Below are 15,328 nucleotides of genomic sequence, written 5' to 3'. Positions count from 1 at the left end.
CCAATCTTTTATAACCAAATTTTTTTATGTATCTATACCAATCTAATATAATTTTATCTGATAATAAATAACATACCTCATTTAATTTTTTATTAATTTTCATGCTAGCATATTTAGGTATTTGGCTAAACATTGTTGAGTTGATATAGATACATAAAAAACTTTGGTATAGAGAATTTGGATTTTACTATATTATTCTCTATTTATGTTTAATCACATAAATGAATAATAATATATTATATATTAATTGTGTATAAATTTATTATAATCTATACTTCTATACTATATATAAAGTCAAAATATAGTGTAACTTTCACTATGGTGTAATTTTCACTTCCTATTTTGCCATTCACATTATTTAATTTTTACAAAAAATCATAAATCCTAATTAATCACCACCAACACATTAATTAATCACATCTCTCATCTTAAATTATACATTATCATTAACATACAACAATTATAATATAAAGTACACCGAATATATTCTAATTATAAAAAATGAAATGTATAAAAAATGAATATATAATATAATACAATACAATATTGACTGGTAGATACGAAGTGTCTGTACACTAGTAGTAGCAGAAAAATATCTACCTACAGTTTGCCTTAAAGAAATACACCATATAATATAATATTATATGTAGTAGTTACTAGTTAGAGTTTAGTCTATTTATCAATTTAAAGTTTCTTTTAAGGTCCAGCCTTAAATTATCTAAGCATCTGATTAGGCTTGTAAATCTAGAACTAAAAGTCTAATTTGTTATGAGATCTTTAAATGGATTAAAATGTCCATCTTTAAATAGGATTACACACATATATTTAAGTAGATTTATAATATTTAAACTTTACGATTAAATCACATTTTTATATTGAAATGTTTTATAATATTTTAGTTATATTACAATAATATTAATATATAACATAATTAATCAGTTTGTTAGGGTTAATCAACTTTTAGATTATCTAACAAAGGTATGTAGCTAACATGAACATAATATATTCTTTATTTTTTTAGGCTTTTAGCCCATTGAAAATAATTTTTTTGTTTAAAAAATTTAAAAGTTATACACACTAATATTAGTGTTAACTATATAATAGCCAAAAAAACAAAAGGAAACGTCAATAAAACTTGTTCAACTTACTTACATATATTTTTCAATTCACATGATTGATGGATCATCGTGGTAAAAAACATAAAAATGTTATTCCAAATTAAATTTAAAATAATAAAAAATATTTAAAAATTAATATGATTATGATTGAGTATTTGAGAAAAAATATACTAAATCACTAGAAAATAGAATACTTGATCAAATAATGGTGAAAAATTATGTAATATACATTTATAATAAATGAGTAAATCATGCAATCGGTTAATTATTATCTTCTTTTACTTCTATGCCTTTTACCATGGGATAAAGAGAATCATAAATCCTAATTAATCACCACCAACACATTAATTAATCACATCTCTCATCTTAAATTATACATTATCATTAACATACAACAATTATAATATAAAGTACACCGAATATATTCTAATTATAAAAAATGAAATGTATAAAAAATGAATATATAATATAATACAATACAATATTGACTGGTAGATACGAAGTGTCTGTACACTAGTAGTAGCAGAAAAATATCTACCTACAGTTTGCCTTAAAGAAATACACCATATAATATAATATTATATGTAGTAGTTACTAGTTAGAGTTTAGTCTATTTATCAATTTAAAGTTTCTTTTAAGGTCCAGCCTTAAATTATCTAAGCATCTGATTAGGCTTGTAAATCTAGAACTAAAAGTCTAATTTGTTATGAGATCTTTAAATGGATTAAAATGTCCATCTTTAAATAGGATTACACACATATATTTAAGTAGATTTATAATATTTAAACTTTACGATTAAATCACATTTTTATATTGAAATGTTTTATAATATTTTAGTTATATTACAATAATATTAATATATAACATAATTAATCAGTTTGTTAGGGTTAATCAACTTTTAGATTATCTAACAAAGGTATGTAGCTAACATGAACATAATATATTCTTTATTTTTTTAGGCTTTTAGCCCATTGAAAATAATTTTTTTGTTTAAAAAATTTAAAAGTTATACACACTAATATTAGTGTTAACTATATAATAGCCAAAAAAACAAAAGGAAACGTCAATAAAACTTGTTCAACTTACTTACATATATTTTTCAATTCACATGATTGATGGATCATCGTGGTAAAAAACATAAAAATGTTATTCCAAATTAAATTTAAAATAATAAAAAATATTTAAAAATTAATATGATTATGATTGAGTATTTGAGAAAAAATATACTAAATCACTAGAAAATAGAATACTTGATCAAATAATGGTGAAAAATTATGTAATATACATTTATAATAAATGAGTAAATCATGCAATCGGTTAATTATTATCTTCTTTTACTTCTATGCCTTTTACCATGGGATAAAGAGAATATCTACTTATAGCTAATTCCACTTACTCTAATTATGTCATCTCATATATATTTAAGAAGGATTATTATGTATATGCTAACAATATAAAAAACTCTACATCGGTGCACGGATTTTAAAGTTTGAAATGTTAATGTGCATAATTATCAAAGCATTTTCCATACTTACAATGTGTCCAATCTTGCTTCAAAGTGGTTCAACTATCACTCAATTAAGACAATAAATTAAGGTTATTTTTAAGTCCGGTTAGCAGTTAAACCGGTGTGATCGAGTATGGTCCAATTCTCACAACGCATGAATCATAATATCTTGAGGCGTAAAATTACAAGTCGCGTGAGCCTCGTGCTCTATTTTTTTTTTTCTTGATAAAATACTGTAATGTGTACTATGTAATGAATAAAACTCCAAAACCAACCACCAATGTTCCTGTTGTTCCATAAACTCAGCTCCAATAATATATTCAACACAAAGCAATATTTAACCACATGGGTATCTTCAAATTTTTATCTTTCACTATATTAACATCAGAGAAAGAATAAAACAAAGTTGTTATCAGTTTTTGAGCATGTTCTGTTTCAAGATTCAATAGCATAGGCTATACTTACTGCCTATACATATATATATACATGTTGACTTATAATTCCACACCTGAAAAATCAATGGCACCATCAATTTTTCTGCTTCTTTTATCTCTTGTGTTAATTCCAACAAGTGTTGTTGTTGTTGTTGTTGGTCTCCAACATGTTCATGAAGAAGATGGTTTCATCTCTGTGGTGATATCTGATAAGGGTCTTGATTTTGCAAAACAGTTTCTGATAGAACAAGCTATATCCTCTATTGTTCCCTCTCAACTTTCAGATATTGAGAAGAAAGTCAACGTGCCACTTGTTGGAAAAGCTCAAGTGATTCTTTCTGAGATCACAATCAAAGATATCAAAATAAATAGTTCATCTGTTAAGACAGGTGAATCAGGCATTGTTCTAATTGTTTCAGGTGCCACTGCAGATTTAACTATGAATTGGAGGTATACTGCAAGAACTTCATTAGTTCCAATTGGAATTTCAGATAGTGGTACTGCCACTGTGAAGGTATAAGACTAGAATATTCCTCATGTTTATACTCAGTGACTATCCCTTTTAGTTTTATCTTTTTTCCTAAAGTTGCAATGTTTTTGTATGACTTAGAATTTACATAGTTGCATTGGGGTTTGGCTCCTCTAAAGTGAATACATGTACTCTTCAGTTGTGTTGTTCTATGTTTGGAAGGTTGAAGATCTGCAAGTCGGGCTTACCGTAAATCTCAGGAATCAAGAAGGAACTCTTGAGTTGATTCTCTTAGATTATGGATGTAAAGTTGGAGATTTATCTATAAAGTTGAGTGGTGGAGCAGCTTGGCTTTACCAAGTGTAAGCAATGTTCTTAAGCCATGGTTTATAAGTATTAATTGAAGTTATTTTTCCAATAATATGTTTATGTTTATTGCAGACTAGTAGAAGTTTTTGAAGGGAATATAGCATCTTCAGTTGAAGAGGCCATTTCTCAGAAAATAAGAGAAGGGATAACCCAGCTTGACACTATACTGCAATCTCTTCCGAAGACAGTTTCGTTAGACAAAACTGCTGTACTAAATGTTTCATTCGTCGGCAATCCTGTGCTGACTAATTCTTCTATTGAACTTGAAATCAATGGTTTATTCACAGGGACAAGTAAAGTTTTAGTACCTCAAACTTACCATAGAGGACCGGAGATTTCTGTTCCCCGTCCTGGCTCACCAAGGATGATAGAGATTTCAGTACATGAAAATGTTTTGAAATCTGCTTCATCAGTTTACTTTACTGTAAGTTTCCAAAATATTCATTTCACTTCTTGTTTTGCATGCCTTAGTCTAATAACCACACTTTTCCTATTATTTTGGCATCTTCCCTTTTTCCATCTTAGCTATACTGATGGTGTGTGAGCTCCTTGTTACTTATTGCATATCTTCCGAGTTTCCGATCTAAGATTTCTTGTGATACATTAGCTTGTGTTTGTTGAGGCTATGACATCATCTAGACACTTCAGAAGAACAATTTCTTCGCATTTCCACTCAGTTTGCATGCTCACTTGCATTATTTACATATACATATTAGTGGAGTGTGTTCTTCAATGAAAGTTGGCCACGACACCTTTGGTTGTGTTCTTTTGTGTTGTTGAAACCTCAGTGAATTTAGAATAAAAATATTACATTAGCTGAGCTCAAACAGACATTGGATTGCTATGCTGCATCAGAATAACCGTAGAATCGAGTCCGTTATCAGAAAAGAATAGCGCAGATGCTAATTTTTGTTGGATGCTTTTGCTTTATTATAGACCACTATATATTTTGATAGTTTATGTTGTTCTTGCATTCAGGCAGATAGTATGCAATGGATTGTTGATGAGGTACCTGATCAGGCCCTTTTGAACACTGCTGAATGGAGATTCATTGTTCCTCAATTATACAAGCAATATCCAAATGCTGACATGAATATTAATGTCTCCGTATCGTCTGCACCGGTTATTCAAGTCACCAACCAAGATATTGAAGCTGCTATTATTGTAGATGTGATAGTTAATGTTCTCGAAGCTGGCGAAGTCATTCCTGTTGTCTGCATCTCAGTGGTATGCTTGAAAGTGAAAACTAGTACACTTTATGGATTGTTACAAACTCCTGAATCTTACATGAGTAACTATTTCCTCAAAGAACTTCATACCTTATGATACAAATCAACTTTGTCATGTTTAAAAGTGTTGAACCATGTTAAGAATACACTTGTCTCTATTAACACAACCTTACACATGTCAAAGGTTGATTTGGATGTCTAAGATAGGAAGTTCCCACCCAATAGAATTTCTTATCAGTCATAATATGCTTCTTTTCTAGAATCTGATTAAGCTATATGAAATTCAAGCTTTCTGAGAACAACTTAATCATACAATTATTCAATTAGCTCTTATTTCATAAGTTTCTCTATTAAACTTATTGACATTAGCTCACAGAAGAGCTTATAGGAAGATCATAAGCTATTTTCATAAGCGTTTTCATCGATAAAGCAAAAACAGCTATCTACAAGTTCTATTTATCAGATATATCTTTCTTTTTATCAATTAAATAGGTAGCCATGATCACTATCTTATCCAACTTGTCCCATTAACTTTGCTTATTGGTACAGGACATAAGTGCTTCAGTTGATGTGAAAATAGCAAAAAGCAATATTGCTGGTAGGCTTGCATTGGATAAGTTTTCTATATACTTAAAATGGAGCAAAATAGGAAAGTTGCACATTCAAGTGATTCAGGTAATATCAGAATAAATGTAATCATTTTTTCAGCTTGCAGCTATGCACTTTTATATGAAAATGGAGGAAATTGAACTTTAGCACCAAATAATTCCAGCCTTTAGAGGACTATTCTAGGATTAACAATTCAAGGCAAACCATGTGTGTTTCTGTTTTATATGTACAAAGAAACCATTATAATTTCTATTTTGATATTAAATCTTAGTAAATGTATATTATTAATCTCACCTTTTAAACTTGGTAACATTTGCAGTCAGTGGTGTCAAGTGTACTAAAAACTGTGCTCATACCATTCCTGAACTCACAATTAAAGAAGGGAATACCATTGCCAATGCTGAATGGTTTTGCCCTTGAGAATGCTGCTATCTTGTATGCTCACCCATGGGTTACAGTGTCTACTGATGTTGCCTTTTTGGGACATTCCTTTCTCAGACAGAAGACAGCTTATGATGTTTTATAAAACTACTATCAGATATTCAGATTTGTGTGATGTGTTCCTTTATTTGCCAACTATATTTTATAGTAAACAATATTCATATTTTTATTTTCTCACTGCAATTGTCACTCCACTCTTCACCCCCACATGCACATGGTCACGTCCCATGCATGTTAATGACCATGTTCTAGCAATTCTTTTGTTTGCTGTATCAGAGTGAGTCTAGTAATAAAATTGTACAAAACACATTTTTTTGACTGCTTATCACCTCCCCTCTATGCCCTGCCGTAATAATTTTTCTGGTAATACCGCCTTTTACCAGCCGCCACAATGTTGTCCATAGATCAAATTTTTAATAGGTTGGATTCATTCGAATAGAAGTTTTGTACAAATGTATTACCATATTAGTAAGTATTTTCATTTCAATTCTTTTCTTTTTTGGAAAGTTCAATTCTATCATGTATCAAAAAGGAAAAGTATTGGCATATGGCAAAACCAATTTGTACTAATCTCTGAAATGAAACTTCTTAAGCAAGAATCTTTACATGGACTAAAGGAATTTCGCTGCTGAGATTCAAATTCTCAAAGGAAATAGATGAATGCAGCAGAGCACAATCCGAGTTCAGAGACCCAGGAATTAATCAAGCAGACATATTCCTATTTATATCTTACACATCCCTTGACAAACAAAGTGAACTTTAATAATCTCCACACCTTATAATGAATGGTGAATATACCAATATTTACAATAGGAGACATGTAAATAATAGGTAGAAACACCATGGAAATCCACACTAGGTCATCACAAAATCTCACTGACCAGCTGATGGTTTTGTAAGCAACTCAAGTGATTTCTTTAGGTAGTCAACTGCAATGGACACATCATCGAATGCCAGGGCCCCAACAGCAAATCTTGCAGCCTTGTGTGCCTCGGCTATTTTTTCAGGTGTTGGCTGGTAGTTACTGTCATACTGGTATGTCGGAGCAGTTGGGGCAGGTTCCAAGACAACTCCGTTTCTGCTGCTGGAACTGTGTTGGACACTTGATGGATGGTTTGTAGTAAGTGGAGCTGACTGGGAAGAGAATGAAGGATCAGAACTTTGATAATACATATAATTTGATGGGACGGATGGTAGGCTGCTTTCGGTAAAACTTGGATACGACTGAAAATTGGGGTAAGAGGAAGTTTCATGAGACGGGTAGTTAGGACCTAAATGCTGTGAACTCTTTGGTGAGTACTGCTGATGGGTGTAGGGCTCAGGATAAGAAGTTTCTGATCTCATAGGCGGAGGAGGATGGTAATCTTGGGAAGATGGAGGAGAATGATAATCTTGGGAAGGTGGAGGGGGCTGGTAATCTTGGGAAGGTGGAGGGGGCTGGTAATCTTGGGAAGGTGGACGAGGCTGGAAGTCTTGGGAAGGTGGAGGAGGATGGTAGTCTTGGGAAGGTGGAGGAGGATGGTAGTCCTGGAAAGACGGGTAGTCTTGGGAAGGATAACCTGCAGATGCATAAGGGTGTGATGATGGAGAAACATCGGAAGAATGCTTATTATTATTTACTCCCTCATGAAACTGCATAGATGGTGGAATGTTTGTAGGATGATTGTCATTAACAGTATCATGGAATTTAGGTACAGGATGAGTGCTTGGCAGATTCTGGTAGTTGACAGGGTTATGATAATTAGTTGAAAGATCAGATTCTGGTCCAGAGCTGGTAACAGTGGTTTCATTAGTCCCGAGATCCTGCAGGAACAAACACAGTTGAAAGTCAATTGTTTATATTTGTTTATTTGGTAATCTATTAACATATTTTGTTTAGTTATCAAACTCAGACTTCTCAAGATTGAGTTTTGAATCATACATATCTATTACTAGGAGTACTCGAAGGAACTGACAGATCCTCGTCACCATTAGGTGGGCCGGCGATAGGCCTCCTTCCTTCTTTCAAAGCCTTTCTTATATCTGCTGCTTTCCAGACTGCATATTTCTGTTTCTGTTCCAGCTGCAAGAGAAACTCATAAAAGAATTAAACCAACAATCACATGAAGTTATATTTCTGATGCAAATTTTTGCTAAATAACAATCACAAATTTTCGCTAAATGCCATGAGACATGCATAAAAGGAATGGAAGGTTCAATGCATGATAAACCGAGTACATACATCAGGCTGAAGCGCTCCAAATTGATTAAGAATCTCAAAAAAGATGCTAGCAGCATAAAATGTTTTTGCTGTATTTCTGCAAAAAGGTCAAACAACATATGATAAGACTGATCGCAGATGAAATATTAACATCCAAGAAAATGAAGTAAAAGACGTCAGCAAGGAACATTAGCAAACATATGGTAAACTATAGATACTTGGTCTGTAAAGAGAGTAAATATCTTGTGTACATAAGAAAGGAACAAGATGATGCGAACGTTACTCCCAATCCTCCAACGAATTGAGATTGATGAACTTGACAAAACATAAGGAAGTAAGCAACGGATAAGCCTAAAGCAGGTGTCAGGGAGAGATTAATTCCATAGAAAACAGCTTTTTTATGGAAGAAAAAACTGTTTCGAGGTTAATCTGACATGTTTGGCAAATTTGTTTTAAGTATAAAAAACATTTTTTATAGGAAAAGAACATTTAATAGAGAAAAGTGATTTCATCATAGTCGATTCTCCAAACATAAAATTAATTTTATCATAGTCGACTATCAACCTACTAAATTTCTCACAAGTAATCCAAACACATCCTAGGAAAAACATGGTTATGTCCACACTCCGCAGTAAGGAGAAAAGGTGAATTAACATACAAATCAGCTCTTCCAGCACGATCTTGCTTGTCTGCTTTTCCAAACACATTCAAAGCAAATCCCTCAACATATAAATTATCTTCAGGCACTAGCTGAGTGGACTTTTTATCCTGCACGAACATGAGAATATAATGAGGGTCGAATGTGAACAATATAAAAAAACTATATGCAATTATGTAAATAAAAATTGTATAAAACATAATCAATCAAATACGGAGTGAAACTTGTGTAGACATATTATGCAGGTACAACCAATCAAAATCTCAAATATGAAAGGTTTAGTTATCTTTTTACATTAAATCTCAAATATTCGACAACCTTGTAGGTGAGGCGAGTGTCATTACAGCGACCTCCTCTAAGGAGAAGTGAGTGTAATGTTTTAAGCTGGAAGCTGCTGAGTGTAATTTCGGTAAAACCTCGGAGGGTGGCTGTGCAATCTATTCTTGATAACTTTGATGACTAATCAGATTATGATAAGTTCGTACCAACATAGGTTTTTGGCAAAACAAGTTTCAATCTAACATATGTGAAGCAGTGACATTATTATTAAATATAAAACATGCAAAGGAAAAGAAAACTGCAAGCTTTTCGTATAAATGAGTATTCAGACACTGATCATTAATTAAATAATTTAAACATTATAAGCAGAATAGATTATTTTCAAAAACAAAATTAAATTGGAAAAACAATTAAGATCAGAAATAAAAAAGCAACCTTTTCAAGTTGTTTCATAAGAGAAACAAGAAGAGCATTAGTGGTCTTGGTGCGTTCACTCTGTGGAATCTTCAATCCTCGTTCCATCGCATATAATCGACCTATTAATTATTATTTTTTAATCAAATCAAATTCAATTCAATTCAATTTAAGAGATCAAAAATCGAAAAAAATAACTTACAGTAATAAGCGACGAGAGGTTCGTGCTTTTGCAATTCATCGGCGCGTTGAAGGTACGGTAACAGAAGCTTCGCGGGTTCGTTATCGTTCGCCATCTCCTTCGCAATTTCAACCTTCACTCTCTCAATTCAATTCGGAATCTATTGCAATTTGCATACACCCACAACGATGTCGTTTTAGGTAACACTCGTACGAATAGAAGTAACAAGTTATTATATAGATATAGATCAATATTTTCTTAGACAAATTTTATTATTAGAGATAATGGTAGATTTAATTTTAAAGATAATAAGTATATGGTGTACAATGAAAATATAAATCCTTAATTAGGGTAACATAACATAACACAAATTTGGATCGTATAATAAATATATAATTTATAGATAAAAAGTATATGTGCTTTAGTGTTATAACATAGGAATGGTAAAACAAGGCAATTTTTAGATGTGTTTTAATAAAAATTTAAGAGGTGTACACACGCTAAAATTTTACAAAATAATTAGTATTATATAAAAAGTTTAAGTTGACTTTAATTTTCTAAAGATTGCTTATTAGTACAATTTCAATTCACATGATTAAGAAAGGTGAAGAGATATATCTAAAAAGTCATTTAAATTATGCCCATAAGAGTTTGATTTTGTCAAATATACTAAAGATACTTTATAAAAAAAGTAGGACAAATTTGGTTGATATTCACATTTCAAATCAAAGAGATGACTTTCTAATTAGAGCATCATCCTTAATTACACACCTAAAGATTATGCCATCTTATCTTGTGAGCTTTCATCATCAAATTCATTTTTCTGTACCTTTTAATTCAAACTAATTCATTTCGGGTTCGTAATTCATTTCCACACAAAATATAAATAATATTTGTCATTGTTATTAATTTAAAATTGTATATATGTTGAGACCAATTTCACTAATATTTAAAGTTTAAGGAGTAATTAGGCAGAAAAAACAGTTTAAGGTGTGTACTTGCGAAACAAAAAAAATTTAAGGGAGTTTTGTGAAGTTTTCGGTATTTGGTATGAAAGAGCTTTAATGGCTAAGTCAAACATGTATTGATAAAACTTCCAAGAGCAACATATAACATACACAGCTCATAACAGTTCCTCTTCAATTACTTGTCACACACACATTTTTATACTCCTAAAGGTGCAACTAGTAATATTAATGTGACAATGCTACAAAGATGAAATTATGGTGTTTAACTTGTCATTAGGGTGATGCCAGGATTGGTTCAGTACCAGAAACATGAGAAGCAGCATCTTCTTTAGACATGGCCACATAATTCACAGGAGCAGCTGCTCTAACAACATTATCCTTTTTTCCTTCTTTCAATGTGGACTTGCTTCCATTTTGACGAGCATTGATCGATAGCCGTCGACTAGGAGTACCATTCGTCCCTCCATTAGTGCGAGGGCTTGCCACCTTCTTGGCACTAACTGGCCTAGCAGGACTTGGCTTTGAACCAAAGACAGGCTCCTGTTCTGTGTTTTGCAGCTCATTATACTTCTTCTGGTCCTGCACAGTGAAAAGTTTACTGATTAAAGATTCTCACTGTAAGTCAAGTTGATATGGCTTTATTAATGCTCAAATTGATCTGAAAATCAATCATCCAAAACATCTCATAAGTGAAACTTACCCTCATCCTTCGTTTTTCTTCTTCCCGTTCATGTCGTAGCATAGCATATTCATCCAACATGGCAAGGAGGGGAACACCATCATATGTGAATGAAATGTCATGGTCTTGTTCCCATGCACGAGTCTTAGCAACCAACGTATCAACCAAAGCTGCACTTCGACCAAAAGAAACAAAACTATTAATTCCAATAATGTAGCACATTCTTTTTACTTAAACTGACAGCTTATGCCGTATGAAATTAATAATATCAGTTTCTGATGAAATTTCTAGTCTCACTCAATAAATACCTGGAATTTTGCTGACTAATATCCGAGCTTTCTCTGCACGCTTGAGGTTTAAGTGTGCACCCCGGCTTGCATTATATCTGTTTTCATCCTGTTTTACAGATATGTGTCGAAGTAAAATAGTAATCCAACGGAGGAAGATTATGTAACCATATATGTCCATAACTTGCAACAAAGCTAAAGCAAAAACTCATGGACTAATCTACATAGAAATGGTGCAAGACGCATTTCAACAATCTTATTAAAAACAAATTACTTAAACTGAAACATGGAATATACATTATACTTTAACACCAAAGTGAGTGGATTTCTGGTTAAAGGGTTACAACTTTATTAACATGAATGCATATATCCTGATCAAAATAGTACTAGACCTCTGTAACAAAAGAGAAATTATAAGTACCCGATTATAGTCTTCAAGCCAACTCTCTTCTTCACATGCCGACATCCATTTTTCAACCTTGTCCAATATATCTTTTCGGCTTAAAGCTTCTTCTTTTGCATTTGCTATCTGGTTGTCCATGTCAGACAGTAATTCAGCTGGTTCAATGTTTCCAGAATCAATCAGTGCCATAATCTTCTCACGGGAAGCTTCTGTATCTATTTCTATATGAGCACGGGCAAATATCTCTTCAAGTTCTGTTTGCTTTCTGAAAGCAATTTCCTTCATCCTGCTAGCTTTCAGCTGATCAAGCCGATCAACTTCCACTTCGGCCTTCATAACAAAGAACAAGAAATAATAAGATATAACCATTTTGGAGCACAAGTCTGTAAACTTCAGAGGTCTTTAGTACCTGTTCAATGAGATCCAAAGCAAGGGCCCCGGTAACAGTGACATCATCTACAGAAGCTGACATATTACATGTAACATGATCAAACAGCTTCCTTTCCTCTATATGGGTATCCATTAGATTCCACAGATCAATTAACTGAGACGCTAATTCTTGGAGCTGAAAGGGATATTCAAATCAATTTGAAAAAATTACACCAGAGTAAAAGTCAAGCACAAATGAATTGAGCATGTTATATCACTTTTGGGGTGCCTTGAAAACATACAGGCCAAAAATTGCGGACGATTCCTTGAAAACATACACAAACATTTTGCAAGACGAAAACTATGGTTTGCAAGAGTTACTAACTGTTGAAAGCATATACTTTGAACATCCATTGTATAAAATAAAAATTAAAGAAATAAAACATGCAGTGTTATTAATGCATTACCTTGTGCAGCCTCTGTTTTTTATCCTCTTTCAGTGTTAAGACCGTCTTAACCAACCTTGCAAGGGTTTCATTGCTTATGCTTTTGGATTCAACACCAGTAGAATCATTTAGGCTTGGATGAACCTCAGTTACAGTACTGAAGAAGTCCAAACCAAGGACAGCACATAGATCATGCACAGTACTCACAAATTCAAGAACCTTGTGCAACCTCTCACTCTGCCGAACAAAGCAATGGAACAAAACTGTTAATGTACTGTTAAGCATTTAAGATAAAATGGAGTTTCCAAATTTCTGACTAACTGATACCTTATTGGATAGTAGAACAGGATTACCTTTTCATTTTGAAGTTCTTGGAGTTCGGATTGAAATTCATTTAACCTCTTCAAGGACAGGTCAGACTCGTCGACTTCAGGTGAAGCATCACTCAGGCTCAAATTCCCGGCTATCTCTCCACATATTTTTTGGATCTGTGACTGTACATCTGAGAACTCCTTGATTCTTTCTTCCTTTTGTTGCCATAATTGTTCAAGTATTGGTGCTATAGCTGCAAGCTGCTCCTTGATAGTTCCAGAAGTGTTTTCAGGCTGACACAATAATTAAACAACGCATACAAAATTAGTTCGTCTCATTCATCTTAAATGCATCATCCTTTAATGCCTGAAAAGGCCAAAGGATATAGTTAAGAAGTTACTAACAATTCCAGCAAAGTTCTTCTCTCCAAGAGCCGATAGAAGACTAGAAAGCTCAACATTGGCATCAGACAAGGCTTGAAGTAGTTCTGCCCGCGACTTTGCAGCCTGCATAACCTTTCTCTTGTAAACATCCAAACACTCTTGCTCTAACTGAAGAAGCATCTGGTCTCGCTGCTCGTCGCTCTCACCAACTTCATCCCATATTTGCTACAAAAAACAAAGATAACCTTAACTGTTCTTGTAGTCCATGCATAGGTTCAGTAACACATGTGAAAATGTCTATGAAGTTAGTTACCCGGAGCTTCTTTAACAACGAACCGCATGTATTTTCTCCGAGAAGAGGATTTTGAGCTTCTGTCACTGCCATTGAGTTTTCAACTCAATCTAGCCTGCATCTCAAAAACAAAACAAAAAAATGAAATTGCTTTTGGATATGTAATCTTAATATTTATTTTAGGAATTTCACAAGACAATCTAATATAAATACACACCAAGAAGCAAAACTAATAGTTTAAAAAATGCACAGAAAAAAAGATGAGGATTTCGCACATTTTATTTTGGGAACACAAAAGTGGTCAAATCAAAGAGACTATGACTATGGAAATGAGGAATTGATTAAAGCATAGTAAATGTAAACTCAAAATCCCATTGTGTGTAATTAATTGAATTCATGTACCCCAAACTAGTCATACCAATGAATTCAATGAAGAGTTCAATTAAGGGAACTTTGAGAAGATCACCAAAAAGTTTGTAAATTTTTAATTGAATTCCATAAATAGTATATTCAAATCAAAACTGCAATCAAATCAGACTTCATTCACTCATTCATACAAGCATTATTCAAGGTACACAGATTCAACTCAATACACAGAGGATTACAACAAGTTGAAATCAATTTGAGCAAATGGCACATACCCAATTGTAAAGCTTCAAAATTTGATCCTATTATGGGTTTTTCTCTTTTAAAAAAGAAGACTTTTAATGATAGCATGAAGAAAGAAGTGAGAAAAATAGTATAATCCAATTTCACAAGGTATAAGTAGGAAGAACAAGATTGTACGGAACGTGGGCAATCCCAAAACCAAAAAGGGAAAGAAAGAGAGAATGGTAATAGAAGGTTGGTTTGGTTGCTTACACTGTGAGTGAGGCTTAGGATTCTTGTTCTTGGTTTAGTTGTTTCAGATCTGAAACAGAAACTGAAGAAGAAAAAGAAGAGTGTTTCTTTGTGTGTGTGTGTTTACGAGAGTGAGTGTAATTGACTGTACTGAGTTCTTGATCGGGACAGAATTTAATGCAATTGATATAGGTTAATCCGAAGTTTGATATAGGTTAATCGGAAGTTTGATATAATCAATGGTATTCTCCATTCCATAACTTAGATCAGGAGTTTAATTATCGAGAAGTTTCATTGGTACTAAGACATGTGAAAAATTAGTTAGACATGACATTTTGAAACCAAAATTTAAGACAATGGTTTCATCCTCATTTTACACTTATAAATTTTTCATTTCTGATCTCATATCTAATGTGGTGAGACTTCACATTTGAATAAATT

General features: G+C 32.8%; 3 protein-coding genes across 3 annotated transcripts; 1 reads left to right on the top strand and 2 right to left on the bottom strand.

The window, feature by feature from the left end:
- Positions 2,912 to 6,345, top strand: LOC109342093 (putative BPI/LBP family protein At1g04970). Its single transcript, XM_019580099.1, has 6 exons — positions 2,912 to 3,573; positions 3,751 to 3,890; positions 3,970 to 4,321; positions 4,876 to 5,124; positions 5,676 to 5,801; positions 6,055 to 6,345. The coding sequence occupies exons 1-6, from the start codon at positions 3,112 to 3,114 to the stop codon at positions 6,259 to 6,261; spliced, it is 1,536 nt and encodes a 511-aa protein (XP_019435644.1). The 5' UTR covers positions 2,912 to 3,111; the 3' UTR covers positions 6,262 to 6,345.
- LOC109342092 (protein HOMOLOG OF MAMMALIAN LYST-INTERACTING PROTEIN 5-like) lies at positions 6,719 to 10,110 on the bottom strand. Its single transcript, XM_019580098.1, has 6 exons — positions 9,930 to 10,110; positions 9,749 to 9,849; positions 9,035 to 9,144; positions 8,398 to 8,473; positions 8,098 to 8,238; positions 6,719 to 7,979 (listed from the first exon to the last, which is right to left on the bottom strand). Exons 1-6 carry the CDS (start codon positions 10,021 to 10,023, stop codon positions 7,050 to 7,052), a joined length of 1,452 nt encoding a protein of 483 aa, XP_019435643.1. The 5' UTR covers positions 10,024 to 10,110; the 3' UTR covers positions 6,719 to 7,049.
- Positions 10,960 to 15,056, bottom strand: LOC109342091 (65-kDa microtubule-associated protein 1). Its single transcript, XM_019580097.1, has 10 exons — positions 14,909 to 15,056; positions 14,069 to 14,162; positions 13,777 to 13,980; positions 13,414 to 13,665; positions 13,082 to 13,297; positions 12,655 to 12,810; positions 12,264 to 12,575; positions 11,864 to 11,951; positions 11,577 to 11,725; positions 10,960 to 11,455 (listed from the first exon to the last, which is right to left on the bottom strand). The coding sequence occupies exons 2-10, from the start codon at positions 14,138 to 14,140 to the stop codon at positions 11,150 to 11,152; spliced, it is 1,755 nt and encodes a 584-aa protein (XP_019435642.1). The 5' UTR covers positions 14,141 to 14,162; positions 14,909 to 15,056; the 3' UTR covers positions 10,960 to 11,149.

The sequence above is a fragment of the Lupinus angustifolius genome, chromosome LG02, assembly GCF_001865875.1.
Source record: "Lupinus angustifolius cultivar Tanjil chromosome LG02, LupAngTanjil_v1.0, whole genome shotgun sequence".
NCBI classification, from domain to species: domain Eukaryota; kingdom Viridiplantae; phylum Streptophyta; class Magnoliopsida; order Fabales; family Fabaceae; genus Lupinus; species Lupinus angustifolius.
This window is presented reverse-complemented; position numbering and strand designations above follow the sequence as displayed.

What these genes read in the sequence shown, in the direction of transcription:
- LOC109342093 (XM_019580099.1), top strand. Translation starts at nt 3,112, where the DNA reads ATGTTGACTTATAATTCCACACCTGAAAAATCAATGGCACCATCAATT. An exon ending in CTTCATCAGTTTACTTTACT is followed by an intron (nt 4,322 to 4,875) that starts GTAAGTTTCCAA and finishes TCTTGCATTCAG; the next exon opens with GCAGATAGTATGCAATGGAT. An exon ending in CTGTTGTCTGCATCTCAGTG is followed by an intron (nt 5,125 to 5,675) that starts GTATGCTTGAAA and finishes TTATTGGTACAG; the next exon opens with GACATAAGTGCTTCAGTTGA.
- LOC109342092 (XM_019580098.1), bottom strand. Translation starts at nt 10,023, where the DNA reads ATGGCGAACGATAACGAACCCGCGAAGCTTCTGTTACCGTACCTTCAA. An exon ending in ACCTCTCGTCGCTTATTACT is followed by an intron (nt 9,850 to 9,929) that starts GTAAGTTATTTT and finishes AATAATTAATAG; the next exon opens with GTCGATTATATGCGATGGAA. An exon ending in TTATGAAACAACTTGAAAAG is followed by an intron (nt 9,145 to 9,748) that starts GTTGCTTTTTTA and finishes ATGTTCGTGCAG; the next exon opens with GATAAAAAGTCCACTCAGCT.
- LOC109342091 (XM_019580097.1), bottom strand. Translation starts at nt 14,140, where the DNA reads ATGGCAGTGACAGAAGCTCAAAATCCTCTTCTCGGAGAAAATACATGC. An exon ending in AAGAACTTCAAAATGAAAAG is followed by an intron (nt 13,298 to 13,413) that starts GTAATCCTGTTC and finishes TTTGTTCGGCAG; the next exon opens with AGTGAGAGGTTGCACAAGGT. An exon ending in GGCTTGAAGACTATAATCGG is followed by an intron (nt 11,952 to 12,263) that starts GTACTTATAATT and finishes TCTGTAAAACAG; the next exon opens with GATGAAAACAGATATAATGC.